Source organism: Homarus americanus, unplaced genomic scaffold (genome assembly GCF_018991925.1).
Source record: "Homarus americanus isolate GMGI-L3 unplaced genomic scaffold, GMGI_Hamer_2.0 scaffold74, whole genome shotgun sequence".
Lineage (NCBI taxonomy): Eukaryota > Metazoa > Arthropoda > Malacostraca > Decapoda > Nephropidae > Homarus > Homarus americanus.
The window spans coordinates 4,902,831-4,925,032 of record NW_024716951.1 but is presented as its reverse complement, the minus strand read 5'-3'; the positions used below and the strand labels follow the sequence as shown (position 1 = coordinate 4,925,032).

The following is a 22,202-nucleotide window of genomic DNA, read 5'->3' as shown; positions in this document are numbered from 1 at the left end:
ATAAATACTTGAATGGAAATATACAATATTTTTGTTGAAACTACCCGCGTTTCAGTGTAAAGTGTCGTAATAATAAATGGTAAACAATTTGCCTTCGGCACTCGTGTTTCAGGCACGGCGAGCCTCAGTTTATAGGACGTAGAGGTTTTTACTAATGGTTTTGTTGTTCCATTACCCTCAAAAACGTGGGTCGACCTATAAACGAGGAATATCATAAATTAACGATTTCTTGGTCAAAAAATCAGGGTCGACCTATAAACGGCGGGGGGTTATAGACAAGTATATACGGTACCTCAAGTACACATACAATCCTTCAGTAAGTGTCCCAACTCACCTGTGTAATCTTGGGAGGTAAGTCGCTAAGCACATCTTCCTTTACTCTCCTCAGTAAAAATGGAAGTGCCTGACGATGTAACGCTTCCATTGCCAGAACTCCCGCTTCCTGCTCCTTGCTGGAGCTCTTGGCATCCCGGGACTGCAGAATTGGCTTAGAATAACGTGCCATGAACTGTCTCTCAGTACCCAAGAAACCAGGCATGAGGAAGTCAAAGAGTGACCACAACTCTAATACATTGTTCTGGATGGGAGTACCAGAGAGAATCAAGCGATGGTGAGCTATAAGTTGCTTGATGGCTTTACAGGACTGTTGGAGGAAAAAATTAAGTGAATAATAACTTGTGAATTTATGATAAATACTTAAGCATAAACCACAATTCTAAATGCTGTATAAAAAAAGAGAATTAGGAACAAAAGCAAAATACTGCATTCTCAAATTAAAAAATTGTCAACCCCTACTTTGTCAAACTTTGAGAACCATAGCCCTATCCCAACAAGCAATATGATTAAGTCTCATACAAGTTTTAAACAAGTTCAGTCTACAAGTTTAAAATTATGATAACATAAGCTTGTATTTTGCTTGAAAAATTGTGACTAAAGAAAACCACAAGAACAATACCTTTGTCTTGCCATTCTTGATGATGTGCCCTTCATCCAGTATGACATAATTCCATCTAATTTGTGAGAAGAACTCAATGTCATTACGGACAATGTCGTAAGAGGCCACAATCAAGTTATGATCCGGAAAGAAGCGCCGCAGTCTGTAAAAATATTGCATGTTTAAAGGGTCTTATCTACTGTATTTACTGTATTTGTATTCATTGTTAGATACATTTCCTTATATTGACTTATGTAAGGTCTTGTTGTGATATATTGACATACCAAGGGTGCTTAAAATTACAGTATTTTATTTTTATTGACATTATCATGTTCACAACTCTGCATTGAGGGTAGAAAGTACACATTTTGTATTTCCCTGTGGTCAGTGGGCTCCAAAAACCTACTTGTATCTCTCAGTTGGTGGGCCAGTGTAGTGTAGAGGGTTTAAATATCTATTCTTCACAAACTTCTCAACTTCATACACCCAGTGACCCGTTAAGGTGGGTGGGCACACCACAAGAGACTGGAAGGGTGTACTTCTTTTGCATCCTGCTTTCTGGAAATAAATTTTTTTATGTAAATATGAGGATTGTTTTAGTGGTTGCATGATTAAAAGGTGAAAAAATACTGTTCTTGGAATCTGTGTGTACTTGTATAAAGAAGACATTTTCATTGTGTCTATAAGCCTAAAAATTGGTTTCATGGCAATTCTGAAACTTGTTGAAAGAGACTGAATATATCTGAGAAAACAGTAAGATACTCTTTAGGAGTCCATTCCCTTTAACCCATTCTATACATAAATGGGAGAGGAATAAAGATCAGTCAGATTTAAAGATACAGAATGACAAGACCGACTTACCTCGTCTTGGTCTTTAGCATAATGATCACCAGCAAGGATGCAGATGGACTGAAGTGTCTTCCCCAGACCCATGTCATCACACAATATTCCATGTAGTTTATACTGATTCAAAAATGCCAACCAGTTCACACCATTCTGTAATGCAACTTATGATATTAGTAATCGGTCACCAGTCAAAGTAATTCATTCATCTAATTTACAAACCAGTTACAGTATTACCGTTTCTGGAACTGAATCTATTTATCGTTAAAAATTATTAACTTGATGAAAGTTTTTCTCTGAATACAATGACAATCATACAATTCACTAAAAGTCTCTGTCATTTCTCTAGCCATGGCTCCCTCAATGTCCAGCCTCTTCAATTACTCTTTAGCCTCCAATCTAAACCCCTGGATAAACCCTGGGCCAACAAACATATGTCCTGATTTATTTAAACATAACCAGTAATGTTATTTTCCTCTTGAGCAACAAGGAATGCGTCATGATACAGAGGTCAGGTTATGTCTGGCAGCAACACACAATGGATAGTTTGAAAAATTGGTAAATATCAGTGTTCTCTAGACAACAGGTAATTAAAAGTGTGAATATACTATAGTGTGGACCTTCCTCTGGTGCCACTCACTGTAAAACCATCAATTGGAACCATCCACTACAATCACCCATACAACTTTCTTATTATAATTACTATGAAACTTTCTAAAATATAGTACTGTACATATTTCATGTCTTCAAATACCACTTAATATACATACTTGCTGATATGATCTCAGCTCAGCATTGATTGGCACAGGAACTTTATAGTTCTCAATCTTAGTGGGATCCATAAGCTTCTCCAGGAACTGTCTCTCCCGCATCTTTTGCTTCAACAGTTCCTCACTCAGACTGGGAGGATCTGGAACACCTCCCTCCAGAGGCAGAAGTCGGATCAACGTTGCAAAGCAGTATGTGGCCATGTGACGAACACTGTTATCTGGGTCACTCATGCGACCTGATTTGAAGATTATTAAATTGACAAAATTTAAAAAACAGGTTTAAAAGAATACTAATACCTGACATTTCAACTATGTTTACTATACTGTATTATGGATGACAATATTTTGTATGGGAATTATTTACGGTTCTTGAATAAAAAAATTACCCTGTATCTATTACAGATAACATGCGAAATTGCACTACATTACATAAATAAACCTTTATAGATTTAGCTAATAAATTATGAGACACACAGAAATGTTACTCACCTAATAAAGGCACAATAAGGAGGACTATGTAAGGCACAACACTGAATCCAAGTCGATCAATGACAGCATAAATGCACTCCACTGCCCCTTGTCTCTTGCCATCATTATCAATGGCACCAAGAGCAGGTACAATACTCTCAACCACATAGGTGAGAGTGGGCACAGTGAGCACACAGGCCAGCGCTCCCATCACTCGAGTGGCCATGTGGCGGACAGCACAGTAGGGGTGATACAGCCAGTGATCCAGCAGGTGGAGCTTTGTCTCCAGCTGCATATTAGAAAGATTACTGTGATCACTTTGTGACCAAAAACAGTAAATGACACGAGGACAAGCACACTCATAAAAAAAATTATTCCACATATTTTAAACAAATTATTTACAAAAATATGATACATGAAATGAAAAGGTGAAGTGAACTCAGACCTTACCTGAGCAACCAAGTGGGTATGAAGTGCTGGAACAACCACCTCTAGGAGCTGGAACCAGTTAACAGCTTCTTGGGAAGTTTCTGGAGTTAGGTCACCTTCAGGAGGGGATGTGAATGGGTTGCAGATTAAGTCCCAGAGCTGAGGTATTTTTTGGGGCAAGTCTTCCCCGAAGTATTGAGCAATTCGCTGAAGGGCAACTGTACAACCACGTCTCTGAATCTCAGTCAATCGTTGATTCTGAGGATACAGATCAAGTTCTTAATCACTTACTTGTATTGTGTCTTGGTGTCTGACTAATGACTGATTAAGCTCCAGTGACCGTGGAAGTGACAAAATGCTTCATGGGTAAGCACAAATTTTCAGGGCCCAGAGTCATTCTATACACCAGTTACAACTTAAGTATACTGAATGTAAAAAAAAAAAAGATTTAACCTTTTCCCATGAGGGTAGATTCTTTACTAACCAACAATCAAAAATTCATAGCAATGGCAGTTATTCATCAATGTACTGTAGAGTTTATAGACCCACACATCAGAAAATTCAGCCTTGAGTATGTTATGTCACACCTGGTCATAAGTCCGTTACTCTTTCCCATTACAGTACCTCATTTTCAAGAATAGCTTCAGTTACTTCAGCTGGATCTTCACGCTTTGCATTGGCTGGTGGGCGGCCAGGAGGTCTGCCAGGTCCTCGACCAGTCACTGAAGAACTACGTCGAAGAAGTTGGCGCTCAGCATTCTGAAAGACCAAATAATTTTTTTTAAACATTGAACCTCACTTCGCTATCCTTATCATTTTCATTCACAATTCCATATTTTTCTGTGTCAATATTCTTTATACAGTACTGTACCTCATTCCTTTGTACCCCTCACAAAAAATTAACTGTTAATACACCTTATATACAGTACAGTACTCCTTTTGGAATGGTTAAACAATAATTGACAAAAAGAAAAACTATTAAGTGAATGTGAAATTGAAATCTGCATCCCGACAGGAAAAAAGGAGGCAATTTTTTAATAAACTTATCAGAATGCATATTATCGTTTTATTAATGTAATGATATCAGCAGTTTTATAATGGGTGTAACAAGGAAGAAACGATTATGTGACATCAACTTTCAAAACACCTTCCCTTAAGAGCCACATCTACTTTAAAAGGAACACTGACATGACAAATGCCATTAAGATATCTCAAGTGGCTATGGAACCAGACAATACCAAAAATTACGAATACACAAACGGAGAGAAATTTGCTGAAACAATGAGTTGAAATATTCATACACACTTTCTTAATATCCTAAACTGTGAAACACAGAGAGGATTCATTTTGTATATTTTGGAAGAAGTGGGTGTGAAATGTTTGTTCTGTACAGTATTTAATATTTTAATGTTGCAGCATTTTCTTGTCACTTTTTACACCCATCTTATGCCACTCTCTCCTACCATTTCCTCTCTCTTGAAGTTTCCGTTCCCCTTGACCTACCCCCGTGTAAAAAGTGGGAGGCAAGGAAAGATAACAAATTGCGATAAAAAGATAAATAGACCTACGTAAGTGTTTACTCTACACCACCTCTATCAAACACTCTCACCATACCTTTAACTGTGAAGATAAGCTGAGTATGCCTTTATATAGGTCTTCAGCATTAACACCCTCCTGAAATATAATATAAGTTCACATTACCGACCACTTCACTGCTCAGAGACATTTGAACTACATGGTGTTCCTTATAAATGGAACCAAAGAGAATAAGGTCAGACGATAGCGAGGATTTGGAATAGGAGAAATTATTTACTTATACAAGGTGTTAGGGTTACAGTTAACTAGGGTTAAGAAATAAGATAGTTTTTATAAGAAGTATAAAAATTTCTTATTTCCTTATCCTCACTAACATTAACCATATTCTGTTTGGTTCCACTTAAACTGAACTCCCTTTAAAATCATTGCCTTAAGATAAAGTATATGAGAGACATACGTTAAAAAAATAATAATAATTGATTATATTTAGTCACAATGAATGAAAAAAGCCCCTAGTGACCTACCCATGATATCATTTGTTTCCCATAATTCTCTTTATAAATCTTTGTGAATGCTTCTCTTGCCTATTAGCCCAACAAGTCTAGTACACTGCACCCTGTATATACTTCCTCAATAAATGTTTCAAGTATAATTGAGGAATCTCTCAAAACACAAGTGTGGAGTTGGTCAGTGGAAGAGAAGTTTGTGCAAGTGACCAGCTACAGTAGTTGAAGATGAAGAATTCCCCCCAAAACATAAAATTCAGCGACTACAATATTTCTATTCCTCAAAACAAACAACACTCCAAACCATTCTAAAAATACATATTACAAAGAATATTAGATCAAAGTAAAGTCGAATATACAAGTGTAAGGAGTGTCATATTCTTGTACAGTAATTACATGGTTCAATTCTGACAGAGAATAGATATTTATTCAGTAAATTCATCATACAAGTTTATATGTGGTTCAGCACAAAAAGTATACAGAAAATGCAGATATAGTGTACAAAGGAAATAAATTAACACATTTGCTTACCAGTTGAGGTATCTTGGGAGTGCACTCCTGATCAATACACAGGAATGATGCAAGATTCTTCACTACTTTACCGTTTGGACACGTGGGTCGATCTATACATAACTCAAGAAGCTTAGTAAGATCCTCTGCAGCCAGACTCTGTTGAGTATTACCACCACATTACTAAACAAAAGTAATAAACCTTTATCTGTATAAGGATAAGCTAAAAATAAAATGTTATTGAATTGTGATTACAATACAGCCAACATTAGGTTACTGACAATTTTCCGATTTCTACAAAAAAGACACGCTAAAAATTAGCATTAACAATACTACTGCCCACTTAATAAGACACCCACCTGTAGCTGTTCATTTTTTTCCTTCTTGATGCTGTCCATCAGAGGCTTGATGACTGGGTTGAGATTACGTGGTAGAATTCTAAACCTCACAACAGCACCAGAGATTACTGCTTGAGTCCTGTTAATAAACACAGGAGTTAATGGGAATACTGTATACATGTACCATATGTCTAAGTAGCTTCTCATTTTCACACTTAACCTGTAATCTATACCAAAACATTTCCATACATCAGCCAAAAAGACTCAAGTCATTATCTCTATATCTCCAAAAATTTCCAAGAAATAAACAAATTCAAGGAAAAGCATAAATGCATTATCAGCAGTGAAAATTGTCTGCTTTAAACTTATGCGTAAGTAAATATTCTTTAAACAATAAAATTTAATAAATATATTTGAAAAAAAAGAGAGAAAACAGACTGTTCTGTGTTGTAAAATATCATCATCAATGTTTTATGGCAGTAGTACCTCCCTGTTTGACAGCTGCCCACTACCTACCAATAAAAGTCTACATTTATAGTGAGGGAGATCCTATACAAGAAAAATGCCAGGAAGAGGAATACTGTACTGTACAGTAAATCTATTACAGTAGTTAGAACAGATTACAGTCAGCAAAGGAAGAATATGTGTGTGTGTGTGTGTGTGTGTGTGTGTGTGTGTGTGTGTGTGCATTTGCTCTTGATTCTGATCGTGCAGTATACAGTAGTGGGAAAATGCTCAGAAGAGTGAGAAAATAAAAATTTTCCAGGATCCCTTCGGGTAACTGCAACAAGAAAACATAAAAAGGAACTCACGTTGTAGCTAAACTTATTTGATCAGTGGAGGTCTGGGAGACGCTACTCTGAATGGTCTTCCGTCTCTCTTCTAGTGTGGCATGAACCTTGGGCCTCAGACGACCTCCAGAAAACAAAGTAAGTGCAATGTGCCCACTGAGATTCTGAATCTGAAACAAAAGCATTTCTATCAATCTATCTATTGTCTCTATCCCTCTCCCAGTTTTGTATGAAGTGGATCATGGAGAACAGAAATCTAAAATAAGGGAGGAAATTATAAGTAAAATCAGTGCAAGATATATGTTAAAAGCAACAAAATGCAAACACAACGTGCATAAACACCCAACTCTTAATTCCTCACATCTCCATTTTGTGTTCAAACAAAATATGCTGAGAGAATCCTTAACCGTCACAATAATTTACAATGTTTCATATCAGGTTTGAGGAAACTGCTTTATCTGCTATCACAGATTGTTGAAATACTGTCACATCTTTGAGTAGTAATGGCAATGCCCACCAAGTTTCAAAGCGATCCATCCAAACTATAAGATTACAGGAGTCCTTTGATTTATGAAACCTCGACACGCACACACACACACGCACACACCTGATAATCTTGGTTGTGATCATGGATATACAGTACTGCTTTATTAATGTTATTGTGGTTAATACATATACTTAGAAGTATTGTCTCCCACAACAAATTGCTTAAAAATGTGTATTTTTATATTTGGGGGCAATTTTCTTTTGTAGGAACATATCTCCCTTTATATAAAGGTAGTTAATGGGAAAAATGATAATGAAAGGTTTATCAGGAACATATCCCTTTCATAAATCAAAGGACTCCTGTAGTTGTTCTGAAATAAACAAAAAAGGTTCACACCTGTTCTAATGTCAGGACGCGAGCTGATGTGAATGACTCGTCCAAGGGGAGCTTGTAGTGCCGCAGCATCGCCATGAAATCCCGGGTCTCTTCCTGTAATCTGACAAATATTTCCAATGAAATTAACTTATTTGGTATCAATACAGATTAATACATCAGTTCTGACTTAAGTTTTTCTTTCTATCTTTACTTCTTACCTACTCTTGTGTGGAGTGAATAAAGGGAGACCATAACCTCATAGAAAATGGGAGTGTGGTAGAGGAGAATCGGGCAAGACAAGCAGAGAAAGCATTAAGACAATAAATAGTAACACTCCTCATACATCCTCATATTCTCAGTTTACTTAAAAGCCTACAAGGAGAACCTTTTACTTTTACATTACAGTAATGACAAAACGTTACATCAATTTACTGACTTGGTAAATGAAACAGCAATTTCATCATAGTAGGCAACTCCAGTAAGGCAAGTTTGAAGAGCACTCTGGAGCTGTGGATGACACTCTTGGTTGGGATATATTGATGCCCACTCTCGCACTACTGCCCCAGCACCAAGACGCTGAACAGCTGACTGTGAGACGAGATGTGCAAGGAGGATGCGCACATAGCACATAACTGGAGTGTCCTCAGGTGGATACTCCACACCCGGCATTGGCTTGATAACATACTGAGATAGACGGCCTGGAAATCAAGAAACATATATCATTGGAACAATATCTTTCTTTCAAGTATATGCAAACAGTTGCAAAATTTTTGTGGTTAATATCATAGTTTGAGGTGACAACACAATATGGTACCTATAATTTGGAGGGGATACCATATTTAAAAATGACAACAACACCTTTGAGGCCAAGAGAGATGAAGACTACTGCAATATATTCAATACAAACTACAACAAGTTAAGGTACTGACTACATGTGACCAAGGTGCTCTCTGCTGTGAATTTTGTAGTGAATCAACATTGAAATAAAATACAATAAGAAGATACTTTATTGGAATATGATGTACAATATGCTGGCGACAAGGTCAAACCAAATCACATCTTCAAGAAATAACTTTAATTCTACAACAATAAATACTGAATATCAAATACTGTAGCTACACTGTAGATATAATAAAGAATCTCAAACTCTCTAATTATGACTCCACTTACCAAGAAGTTTTGCTGCTGCACACCGAGCCCTGATGACACTTTTTTGTTTATTGTTGGCGTCACTAAACTGGTCACAACTCCCCAGGTAGAACTTCACCTCCGCTTTGTCTGTTGGGTCGTTTAAAGCACTACCGCGCAATCTCCGTCCCTCTCCTGACTGTGAAGGAATGTAGTTACCATTAGTATGAAGTACCTGTACAATACAAGTTAGCTTCAGGTTTACAGATGACAGCTGTGCTGCTGTTCAACAAAAACCTTAAGAAGTCACATGGTGAGTTACCCAGTTTTCCTTTAGAGAGTAAGCCAGACAATTATCTCACTTAACCCTTAACACCTAGTCTCACTAAAAATTTGCTTTAAATACATTTTTATAAAGACATACACTATTCTTGAAAAAGTTTAGATTGAGAGGATTATAAGTTATGTAAAAAGGTTTAAGTAAAATAAATGTACACATTCATTTATATGATTTCTAAAGGAGGTCTCACAGGACCAATCCCTCACACAGAAGGTAAACATTTATTAAAATTAAACAATCCTTTTTCCTTCAATAACAACCAATAATAGTGCTTTGCTTTCACTCATATTTACTGCTAACCTTATTGTGATGAGCAATGAGAAGAACCGATACATCTAATGGCACTTTGGGATTGGCCATTGTGAGATAGAGCCATTGGGAAACCATTGGACACACTGCAGGCAGAAGATAATCCAAGGACACATTAGCCAGCATCTGCCTCCAGATCTGTTGACAACAAGAGTATGGTCATTCCACTTTAACAACTTAGCAGTCCAAGCTTGTTGACCCTTCATATTAATACAAACAAGCGTTACATCACATCTTAAATTCCTTGCTCAATGACAATTCATTTTTGTAAATCAAAATACTGAAGGTAAATGTAAATACTTTGTTTAATTAACTGCCTTCAGAATAAGCATACAAGAGCTATACATTATACAGTATATAGTTAGATAACTAGACAATGCAGGTATATAGTGTACTGTACATACTGTAGACCATGCAGGTATGCAAACAATGATAAATAGTAAGGGAATTTAACCAAGGATAGGCAACAAAGCCATCATCTTTGCACGTCAAAATACAGTAGTACTCAAAACTCTCTAAATAAGACCAAACAGAAATACACTTCACCTTGAACACCATATCAAGATTTTCCGTGGACTTCTCTAGTAGAGCTCTCTGGTATATGTGGGTCAGAGCTGGCTGGATGATGGAACAAAGCCACGCACATGATGAATCTGTGGTCTTAACCGATCCAACATCCATCTCCTTGGACGACTCTGTATCACTCACTGCTTTGTTTGAACATATGCTTCCTGCAGTAGTAGTTTCCTCTGTTTTAGTAGGCACCATTTCTTGCTTTGTTTGGTCGCCCTCAGTGTTCTCCTCTTTACATAGTGATTCTGCGTTGACTTCCTTTTTTGTTTTGATTGTTGATTCCATATTAATATCTTCCTTATCTCTGGTAACTTGGGACAAGATTCCATTATCCCTGCTCTTTGTGGTCACTGAGTCAACCACCTTCTCTTCTTTTATTCTTATAACAGATTTGTCACTTTGTCGTTCTGTATCCAACAATTTATTATTTTCTTTTTCTGCTTCACTAACTTTATGTTCTATATTTTCTACATCTACTTTAGTGTTTATTGATTCACTACTTGTTAATATTTCTACATTTTCAATTTTAACTTCCACATCTTTAGTCACTTTTTGTTCTGATTTTTCAATTTGATGCGACTCTTTTGCAGACTTTTCTTTAACTACACTTGTCAAAGGCACTGTATCAGTGGACACTTTGGCTGGACTAGTATACGCTGTAAGTGTGTCCAAAGTCTTGAGAGCAGAGCCTCTGACAGAGCTACTACTGTGGTACAGGAACGGCCACAAGCGAGGAACCAGCTCACCCAAGTTGCTTCTCACACTGTTGGGGAAAACAATAATTTTAACATTTTCATTCTAGTCTCCCATTCTAGAAGCCTCTTCCTGTTATACTATGAGGTGGATGGAATAAGGAATATACACAGATTCAGCCATTCATTCCTGCAGCTGTGAGACATGTTTCGCTAAAATATTCTTCCTTATTTGTCAAATCATTATAACACATATGAGGCTCAGACCAAGAACCAGACAAGAGGAAAGAGGTTTGTGATGTCTTACTCTTCTGGTCAAAAGAGGGAAATGTAAAGATTATAATATAACAAATACATCTCAAGCTGCTTTACTGCTCGTCTTTTTCTCATCCAGAGTTCCTCACATATCATAAAATGCAATGTGCCCTTTACATTTACACCAAAAAAATTCGAAGAATAATTCATGCAATTATTCTCTTAAAAATTCATACTTCTGGTATTATGGCTTTTATCCCTGTAAATTTAAGAAAAATCCATAAACCAGAAAAGAAATTGCTCTCTCTTTTTGCATGAGGAGAATCAAGGGAAAGCAAAACCTCAAGAGAAGAAAGTAAAGGTAGGAGAAAGTTGCATAAAGCAAGAAGGAGAAAGTGACAGACCAATAGTGAGCAACACCACACCAACACCCACACACTTCTTCATATTCCCAACTTTCAATCAAATTTCAGCTCCACATAACATCCTTATTGCAGAAATTATGTTCTTTTGGTAATCCTAATTTTTGGAGATTCTTTATAAATCACTCCATAACAAATACTAAAACTTAAAAAAACAGGTACAGTACTTAAAACAGCTATTATCCCTCTACAGGTTAATAACACACCCACCTGTCGCTGTTACCCGGATGTGCCAACAACTTTGCAAGAAGCATTAATATAGAATTTGTTGAAGATGTCAGGTCATCTATGTCTAACAAGGCATCCCAGAGTGTGGCCACCAGCTTCATCACCACCTCCTTATCCTGAAGATTCACCACACTGTCTGCCACAGGGACAAGGCATGATGCAGCCACAGCTACAACGTCGTCCATCTCATCCAGTAAACCTAAAATTGTGGTAACCATGAAAATTATGACTGGATAAATCACCCCTGATCTTAATAAGCTGGAACCTAATATAATCTATTAGTACTAAGATAAAGTCCTAATGGATCCCAATACTGTATTAATGGCTAGGTTAGGGTCTATCAGGATTGGGTGCCGTATGATCTGTAATAATAGTATTTCATTGCCAATTAAAGAGTTTGAGGGTAACCATAGGTCATTAACTGTTTGAATACCTTTATAAATGTGGGGATAGGTATGAGTGAACAGTTTAGTTCTCAAGTCTTCTCTCACAGCCAGGAGGTACTTAAGACCTAACAGTCCACCATGCCGGGCCTCCCAGTCTCCCCACGACAACATGGTCTCCAGCAGAGAGAGCACACCATACACACCGCCTTCACTAAGCAGGTGCAGGATACTACCTGTGGGGTGGATAAAATCTATTACTACTTAATGAGGTGTTGGAAGTTCTATAATATAGGAAAACAATCTGGTGCAAGGAGGTCTTGAGCGCTAGTCTGGCGTATAAATGAAATAATGTAGACATGAAGTTCTACAAGATGATATAAAACAGAAAAGGAATTGGATCTTTCAGATGCCTTCATAGCCTGGTAGAAAGTGCAAATGGTGAGAAATGATGAAAGCAACAAACACAGAAAAAGTAATAGAACCATCCATGAACACCATTTAATGAGAAAGCTAAACAGATCAAAATGTACTACAGGTACTGTTAAAGTCTTTACATTTACTCTCTAACAAAACTTTTCCTATTAAACTGCACTGTAGGGCAGCCATAATCATGATCAAATACAATCTTTCATTTGCTGTTGTTTATGAATTTTTTCTTTCTCCTTACGGCTGAATATTTTACTGTTCACAAACATTAAATTTCAAGAATGTGGCCCCCATATAAATCATCAGCCCACTGTGCACAAGAGCCTCATTATTTATTGTAAATAAATTAAAATTATCTTTCAAACACTAGTCTTTACAAGAAAAATGCATTTGCTTGTTTCAGCTATACTTTCTGCAGAACCTTATAGCAAAACAAACACAGAAATGTACATTAACACAGCACATGTCATATTAATTTACAAACTACCAATACAGTACTAACTTACCCAGAGCTTGAGCACATGTTTCTCTGACTGGTGCCACAACTTGATCTGACACGAAGTCACCAAAACGATCAAGAGCCAAAACACACATGAGTCTCACAGCCATGTCCTCTAACCAAGCTTGATGGTTCTGTTCCATCTAAAGAAAAAGAAAAAATCAAATAATAATAAACATTTATGTAATCCACGAACACTCAGCAAGGCTAGAACATTGGTGGACTAGCATCCAGCCATGTGTGAGGGGTAACCCACTACTGTCAAATGCCAAGATTGAGGATGTGAGAACCTGCCCAGCCACCCTATATCATAGTAAGGAAAGGCATGACAATGAAGAAAAAGAACAACCAATATATTGGATATGGAAAGGAATAAGTGGCATAATGGTTCAACTTGAAGAACACTTTACTAAGTTATGCAGTATTTGAGACAAGCATAAACCTTACTACATTCTACATAATTTCAGGACAATAAAAATCATTCTAAAATCAATAATATGTGTAAAAAAAATCAAAACTGACCTGCTCCTTTGTGTGGTATGTTGTCTTGCCACCACCTCGCCCATGAACTTTGATCACTTGTCTGAGTGCTGTGGCTGCCCCATGCCGGGTCTCCCATGCCAGACTGAATAAATCAGTAGCAAGGATTTCACAAAAATTCTCCAAGGGCCATTCACATCCCTGCCAGATAATATAGCATGTACAGGTCTAAATACAAGGACCTCAGCAGCAACTTAACGGAGAAAACAGAATCATACCTAATACCTATTAAACTAAGCAATTACACAATTTAAAGATTTCAACCAACTCCATACACATATCAAATTTTCAAACAAGAAAATATAAAGTACAGGATTCACTAACTGCATGTACTGAAGGTATTAAAAAAAATACAATATAATAGATAATGATCATATTACCAAGGAAAGCTCAAATGGGACACAGTCATAATAAAGCCAACCTAACCATTAGGATAAGAATCCCATTAGTACAGGGGTTAGATTAGGCTGGGACATAGCTTACCAAGATTTTCACAAGAATGGAGTTAATGGAGGTCAGCAAGAAATGACTAAATCCAGTTATAGCCCACTGCCTCCACACATATGTTCACTTCACACACACACACCCATGCACTTCATTATTCTTATTATATAGTTTGTTTATTTTTATAAGCCACATTAGTATTGCACAGTAATGATTTTTCCACAACTTTAATCGTCTCATTACATGTAACAATGACAACATGCTATCTCACAGGTCACATACCCATAGTTTTTCCCATTCCCAGTGAGTGAAGCTATCACTAAACCAAATTTTTTACCTAATGTTAAGTGAGAAAGGGTGTCATAATTTTTCTACTGCTAAACTGAATTAAAGTTAAGTGAACTGGTGTTAAACAAGGGATACCAGTACAGTAGTGTAAGTATTGTACATTCTCAAATTACTGAGCAGAGACAACATATTGCATTATGAACTGACAAGCATTATGTCCCCCAGAGGTACAAAAAATTATGTGCAATTAAGAGTTCACTTAAAAAGTAAAGAATGAAATCTTACCTCCTCCCCGAGGTTGAGACCCAGTGGTCCCTCATCCACAACCATCCGTTCATCATCATCACTGCCAGCTGGGTCTTGGTTCACCATACTAGCAACACGCATACGTTTCTTCTCCGGACCTTCATCAGTTACCTGTAGATCCAATGCCACACTTTAACACATTACCATCAGCGTGCACTGTCCCTAATAACCAAAATTCTTTAGTAATATATGGTGTTGAGATTTAATATAGAAGTTAAGGATTCACTCTGTACTGTACCATGATCCTGGAATGTTCTCAAGATCAAAGTACCAAAGAAATACCAATTCAGTTCAAAATGATTCAGCCAACTTCTTATGGGAAACAAGTGGTTAGGAAGTGGTCTCAAAAAAAAAATTTAAATCCCAAAATTTATTGTTTTCGTTTACAGTGAACCACTGTATATAGTGATGTGTTTACCCATCATTCACATTACACATGATGAACAAACATGAGCTTTGTTATCACCAGTCTTGGCCATTTGATTCAACAATTCTATTAGTTTTTTAATGGTAAACCAGTGATACCTCCTCTGGCCAAAAGGATATTACAGCTTGAGAGACAAGGTGACTGCTTTGAAACAAAAAGCAGAGAAACTGGGAGACCTTCTTACTACAGAAGCAAGATGTCAACTCCCAGGTTAAAGTCTACAAAGTTCTCAGGGAAAAAATTTAGGTTGTAACAGAGAACATTGCTATGTGTATAACAGCAAGCAGCTGGTATGCTGGCAAGTAAGAAAATTCTTACCATCTTCCACTTTAAGCATACTGTTACTTTCTATACAGTACAGGTATTCAAAATTAACTTTTCTTCAACTAGAATTAAAAATCATCAGGAAGTATTAAAGAAATATATGTACTGTATGTACAGTCCCCCAAAAAATATCGTTAGCCATGGGATCAATGTGATTCAAGGTTTCCCGAGCAATTTTACTCAACCTGTTTCTGAACTATTGGTAGTCCTACATCAGTGACCTTTGAGCATGAAGGAGTTTGTAGTTTTGAACAATAAATACATTAGTATAGCTTAAAGGATTTCTTGATATACTGAAGTATCTGGTATGTCATACAAGGATGACTCCCTCCCCCAACTCTAGCTGTTGCTGATTTTGGCAAACAGGCATACCAATTTATGATGATGCACTGGGGATCATTTCAAAGCATTTCCAATTGCAGTGACGGAAAATATTAAATTGTTACTCATAGATACATCTTTAAAAAAAGACGTGGGAATTCCTTCCAGATGTGTGAGGCAGGAAACACCATTTCCTATCTCTCGTTTCTTTGTGCTATGTTTATCTTTTTTGGGGTTGTCTTAAAATTTTCAGTTTGGGTAGATTTCTTATCAACTAACTGGACTCCAGGTAAATTTTATCGGCCTCACTTGGAAGGTTAGCACAGATATGTCTCTTACTGGCTCCAGGTACAATTTTTATTACTCTCAGGTGAATATTTTTTTAGCCCAAGATAAATATTATTAGCCTCAGATGAATGGACTAGCAAACAAGAGTCTTTTATTAGTCTGGATCACCTGAAGCTAAGCTCCAACTTGTTTCACCTGATGATTAATCGCCCTAAAGCTACCTGGGAGGCAAGCTTAGGTTAGGTTATGTTAGCATTATAGGGGTTAGTCTTAAAAGTGAAATAAATTAGACCCAAGTAAAAGTGGCTCTTAACTAGAGTTGGGAACAAAACATCAGAGCAGTACTTACACATTCCGATACATCAACTGATTTCTGTTTGGCTAACAGTTTAGCTTTCCTTCGAGCCCGATTCAACTCCCTTGAACTCAAAGCCAATTCAGCAGATTTAATTTCCTTCTTGACAATGTTCATAACATTTTCCTGCAAAATTTGAGGTTAATGTATTAATATCAAAAGATATATTGTACATACAAAAAAATAATATTGCTTATGACATACCGGTATGTATGTACTGTACTGTATACATAATCTGACAACTAGAAATTCCCTTGACAACTCTTCTATACAGTAATAATTTAGTAAATATAATATTCTATAAACATACAAATTCTTCAGTTGACTTAGTCAATCAACACTGGCTACTTACTCTTCATAATATCTTTGTTTAAAAATTTAGCATCCAGCGTATACTACAGTACAGCGTACAGAAATTAAAAAAATAACAATAAAAAATACAATGAAAACAAAGAAACAGATTTTACAGACAGCTCTCAATCTTTAGCAATTTGTTACAATTTTTTCAAAGATAATCATCACCCAAACCTCTCAAAAAGTTTTTAGTGTACTCATACCTTTCCTTGGCCATTGATTAAGGTCCCTTCCACTGGAGACTCAGCCAGGTCATCATTGGTAAAGATACCTTCAGTGTCTATTCCCATTGCCTCAGCAATATCCAGACCAAGTCTCTGGTTCACAAGACGGCGCTGACAAGCAAGTCGGTCCGCTGGATTCAGCGCTAGTGATAAATAAATACATATAGTTCAGCACAATGCAATCATAGTTATAATCATCTAAATAGTACTGTATGTACTGATCAAGGGTACATTACCATTTTTTTATGAGAAGGGACTTCTATCAAAATAATATTGAATAAAAAACTTACGCATATTTTCATCCTCTGCCTCAAAAAGCTTTTCATCTGCTGCCATGAGATATGATCCTTTTTGGAGAACATGGCTGATATTGAATGTCCCAAGGGATAATCTACCACTCGACGGTTTAACACAATCTTCCTCCGAGACACCTGAAACAACATAAATTTAATATGAAAAATTCAACTTTCAAATAACATACAGTACAGTATATATAGCGATACCATAGTGATACACATCAAACTGAACGCAAACTCTAAAATAAGATATACTACCTGTAGTAGTAAAGTAAAAAGCACAAGGTAACAAAATGCAAACATACCTCGTTCAACCTGCAGAGGCTGAGGATTCCACTGAGGAACATTGCTAACAATGGCCTCAACTGCGAGTCCAGCAGCAATCCTAACGTCCCATGACTTTGAGCTGAGGTACACATGAACACGATTAATAAGGGAATTAAGCTCATGCGGGTGGAGACGCACAACTTCACCCAACTGCTGTGCTGCTGCTTGACGAGTGACGCCCGATCCTCCATTCTCCAACAGCAAGAAGAGTCGGTCCAATCTGAAGTAAGTTATTTAATGTACATTATTAATAAGCATATGGGGCTGGATTATTAATTTTTTTGCAAAATTATTACTGTACAATACTGTACCTAAAAAAATTGATATCCGAATGTTAACTGATACTCTATAAATCATAAATTTGGCTTCATAATAATTCACTGAGAAAAAATATACAACGAAGAGCTTCTACAAAGACTATACAGTACTTCATGTTTAAGTAAAACAGCAATGCATCAGTTACTCAAAAATAAGTATCATGCCAACTCTGAGCCCCTGAACTGTCATACAGTACTGTACTGTACGTATATGCATGAGATGAGAGATATTTATACACAACGTAAGTACTGTATCATCTTGACACATACAGGCTCCAAAACAGAACCATACCACCTTTGAATCCCTGAAATGACCAATTAGTGTGGCCAGTGATGTTTTATTAATACAGTACTATACCATCAAGAAATAATGACACTACTCTAATTATGGGATTGAAAATAGGAGATATATAATAAATGAAGAAATTATGAATTTAATTAACAAGAATAAAAATGGATACAGCTGGACAAGACCAGTGCTGAAAGGCATACTGTACAGTACTGTACTAGTAATGCCAAAGGAACAGAGATTTTTCGTTTGCCCCCTAAGTAACATCTAAACAGGTTTTTCCTCGCTTCCTCATTGCATTTACAATCTATGCATTAAAATAATTTTCGGGGGTAAAAATCCCAAAGAACAAACACCATTATTAAGCATGTGAGTATATTGTATAATACGCCTTTACCAACATTACATCTTCAGTAACAGATGTCAATGAAACTTGATAAATAGAACATTTTAGCATGAGAAAAAATCATTACACTATCCAAGAAAAGCAAATTATAAATGAGGTTAGATTAGGTTCATTATTTTGTAAATATTTCAATTACCTTTAATGGGTGAATGAAACTACTTGTGGGCTTGTATGTGTGACATGACCTGTACTGTATACTGTACAGCACTGTAAATGCTTCCTACAAATTTCCACCTCACTAGATTTTCAGTTTATGCATTAAAACTAAACCACAATAATAAGGTCACCATCAAATACAATAAGTCAGGCGAGATACAACACTGAACCTTTAACATCCTCAGGGTATTGATACACTAGATTATTCAGTCTAATAATATCCCTTACCAGTTAACCCCTTATGTGCGGGCTCCCCTCCGAGCTGTATAAAATCATCTAGCGTTAGCCAAATGGAATATTAAGTGTTGTCCCATTAGTGAAGAGGTTAAGTTGTGTCACATTAAGATGCTTTATATATCCTATCTGGCTTATGAACACCAACCACTTGTATAAATCAATGACGAGCCAAACACTACAATCTACTCTTACTTAAATTTAACCCATAAATACCCTATACTGTATAGGTCGACTGTACTGTATTTGATTTATAGTACAGTATTCTATACTAATCATTCACGGAACTTTACATTGATTCTTATATAGAGATAAGAGCAAAAAAATACAATTTTACTTTATAGCATTTCCATCAGAAATTTATACTTTTAATTTTCACTTAAGAGAGTACTGTACTGTACAAGTTTACTGAATATACTGCAGTGTTTACTTCTTTCTTATTCAATCAGCAGAAGTTGTCGATGTCATGTGATAATTGTATATGTCACCATACTCACGTTTTCAGGTTTTGTTTCTTTAGGTTCCTTTGTTTTTTCGGTAATTATTGACGACTAAACAGCCGCTGAATTTTCATAGAAAAATAATTTTGCAATGCCACAATTTCACTGTGTTTTACAGTGGATGCTGTCATAGTTGTGGCAAATGTGTTAAAAAGTGTTGATTTAAAAGTTCAACTTAGCTTAGCTTAGCTTAGCCTAGCCTAACCTTAAACTAAACTAACCAAACCCCCCCAAAAATTATCATCTATCAACTCACTGATGAAAATATAGTAATATAAACATCAAAACAAATACTGTAATGCATTGGCAGTGTAGTCGTCAATATTTGCCGTTTCTCGGTAAAATTATCGTTTCGGTCATCCACCTATTTGAAATGGTCAGAATCGTTCAAAACATCAAAAAACATAGGGAAAACAATTTCAACCTAAACTAACCTCACTGGATGACCAACACGATAATACTGTTTAGTCGTAAATAATTATCCACCTTTTTGGGGGGTTAGGTTTACACACTTGGGGGGAGGGGGGGGCCTTTCTCTGGTTAGGTTAAGCTAAACATGTACTCGTATACTGATATTTGACTTATTAGGTTTGTTTTAGAATGTTTTGGGGGTTTTTTTACTCCATAATTTCCCTGTACTTCAAAGCTCAGCCCACTTTGCCTGATCAAAATTACATTTCTTTGAGTGAAACCAAGAAGTAAAACAAAAATAAAAAAATATAAAAAAACCGAAATGCTATAAATTATTACTTTTTCTTTGATCTATATCCCTACATAAGAATCAATATAATGCTCTGTAAATGGTCATTATGGAATATTTAACATCTATGTACAAGTATTTAGTTTCTTACACAAAGCAATCACACCCACATGTCAACAATGTTAGGAGTGACAGATGCTGTACTTTTTCTCAGCCCATCAACCAATACAAAACAAATGACTTTATTCACAGTGTGGGGAGTTCTTTATACCACACACTGTTACTATATCCTCTTCTGGTGCTGTTACCATAGAGTCACCCTCAGGCCATTCACAAAGAATTTAGGTCACATAAAAATCCACTCCTGACAACACTCCTCTCCTACTATTTGTCCAGTTGTTGTTCCCAGTGTCATAATACAGTGTACATGGGGAGTGATGCATGACATTTAACATGACGTAATGAGGTGTTATGAGTACATGATAATCACTCAGCTGACTGGACCATGCTATGGCCTTCCACCCTCAGGCAATGTTTCATGTTCTTACTTTCTCCTCACAACACCAATGTTCTTAAATTAATATAAAGCTTTATGGTTGTTATAAGGGCAGTCTGGCAAGACAATTGGCAATCTTTCACTTTGAAATTTCTTTAAACTTCATACCAATTCACCCAGAATAAGACACCAGGGATTGAAGCTATTGTTAGTTAATGAGTTTTGGGAGTTAATTTATCAAGAGTAGATTTACGGGAATATTAAGAGTAACGCAAGTGATTACCAACATAACATATGGATTCCTGTGGTTGAAAGTGTATTAAAAATGAAAGGGTTGTGTAGGGTGGTCAAGGCCGCCCCTCAAACATTCCTCACGCTAACGTTTTTCACTTGTTTATGCTCACCTGCTTGACATTTCTGCTGCTACATAGGTCTGTTTAATAATGTAAATTTTCTAGGATTCATCACAGTGTTTCCCCATCTTGGCCATCTCCACACATGCACCTCAAGTGCACATAGATAATATACACGCTATATGTCCCCGCCTTAACTGCAGTAAACAATGAACTTTTCCCGTTAATTTCGGTAATTGAACAACTCTCTACCACATACCAACACCACAGTGGTCACGATACTTCCACAGAATAACACAACGAATAGTAATGAAACTTTGTCTATTCTGACAACAGGAGCAATAAAAATTCGTACTTTTATTCCAGGATCAGCTGCCCCTGCCATCGTCATTTTTATACTGTGCACCATGGTGTGCCGTTCACGCGTTTTGCTGCCGTCCTCGGCCTCTGATTGGTGGAGGCCGCTCACCCCCGCCCGTCCTCGGCCTCTGATTGGTGGAGGCCGCTCACCCCCGCCCGTCCGCGCACGCGCACCATTTTAGCGCCAAATTCATATCAACAAAAGTGTTGATAAACTAATGGTGATAAGTATCAGCAATTTAGATAGTTGATCATAATAGATTTGTATGGATTTACAATATTATATTATTCTTGGTAAGATAAATTAAATTGCTGATTAGATATGACAGTACACAGAAAAACAAATTTTGCAGTTCTATTTAACGTTCTGCAGACTCTTAATTAAATTTTACTTATACTTTTGTTTTAACAAACGGCAAAATAAACCGTGCTATGGTTCTTTTATATTTGTTTCTCAAGTATAGAAACGAGTCCGCCAAATTTTAATTAGTTCCAGAACCCAAATACTGTATAGTAAAACCGCCCCTGATAAAGTAAAAATAGGTGTGCCGGTTAATAAACTGTAGTGCAAATAACATTCCCTCAACATGGGGTCCATTAGGTAAGGTCGACCAAGGATAGCCTACTAGTAATAGCCTACTAGGAGGCTACG

General features: G+C 36.7%; 1 protein-coding gene across 1 annotated transcript in view; it reads right to left on the bottom strand.

The window, feature by feature from the left end:
• LOC121858692 (TATA-binding protein-associated factor 172-like) overlaps positions 1–21,550 on the bottom strand; it is a 31,753-nt gene extending 10,203 nt beyond the window's left edge. The window contains exons 1-27 of the mRNA XM_042355271.1: positions 21,242–21,550; positions 17,718–17,959; positions 17,407–17,547; positions 17,096–17,259; positions 16,533–16,664; positions 14,803–14,934; positions 13,768–13,926; positions 13,253–13,388; positions 12,368–12,553; positions 11,917–12,133; positions 10,311–11,100; positions 9,756–9,902; positions 9,158–9,314; positions 8,424–8,685; positions 8,009–8,108; positions 7,147–7,295; positions 6,356–6,473; positions 6,018–6,155; positions 5,059–5,118; positions 4,069–4,203; positions 3,466–3,702; positions 3,037–3,304; positions 2,548–2,783; positions 1,796–1,930; positions 1,341–1,492; positions 956–1,097; positions 335–643 (exon numbers count right to left, since the gene is read on the bottom strand). Of these exons, the coding sequence (XP_042211205.1) occupies positions 335–643; positions 956–1,097; positions 1,341–1,492; positions 1,796–1,930; positions 2,548–2,783; positions 3,037–3,304; positions 3,466–3,702; positions 4,069–4,203; positions 5,059–5,118; positions 6,018–6,155; positions 6,356–6,473; positions 7,147–7,295; positions 8,009–8,108; positions 8,424–8,685; positions 9,158–9,314; positions 9,756–9,902; positions 10,311–11,100; positions 11,917–12,133; positions 12,368–12,553; positions 13,253–13,388; positions 13,768–13,926; positions 14,803–14,934; positions 16,533–16,664; positions 17,096–17,259; positions 17,407–17,547; positions 17,718–17,959; positions 21,242–21,252 (5,055 nt within the window). The 5' untranslated portion in view covers positions 21,253–21,550. The remainder of the gene's footprint in view (positions 1–334; positions 644–955; positions 1,098–1,340; positions 1,493–1,795; positions 1,931–2,547; positions 2,784–3,036; positions 3,305–3,465; positions 3,703–4,068; positions 4,204–5,058; positions 5,119–6,017; positions 6,156–6,355; positions 6,474–7,146; positions 7,296–8,008; positions 8,109–8,423; positions 8,686–9,157; positions 9,315–9,755; positions 9,903–10,310; positions 11,101–11,916; positions 12,134–12,367; positions 12,554–13,252; positions 13,389–13,767; positions 13,927–14,802; positions 14,935–16,532; positions 16,665–17,095; positions 17,260–17,406; positions 17,548–17,717; positions 17,960–21,241) is intronic.
• Between the last annotated feature and the right edge of the window lie 652 nt (positions 21,551–22,202).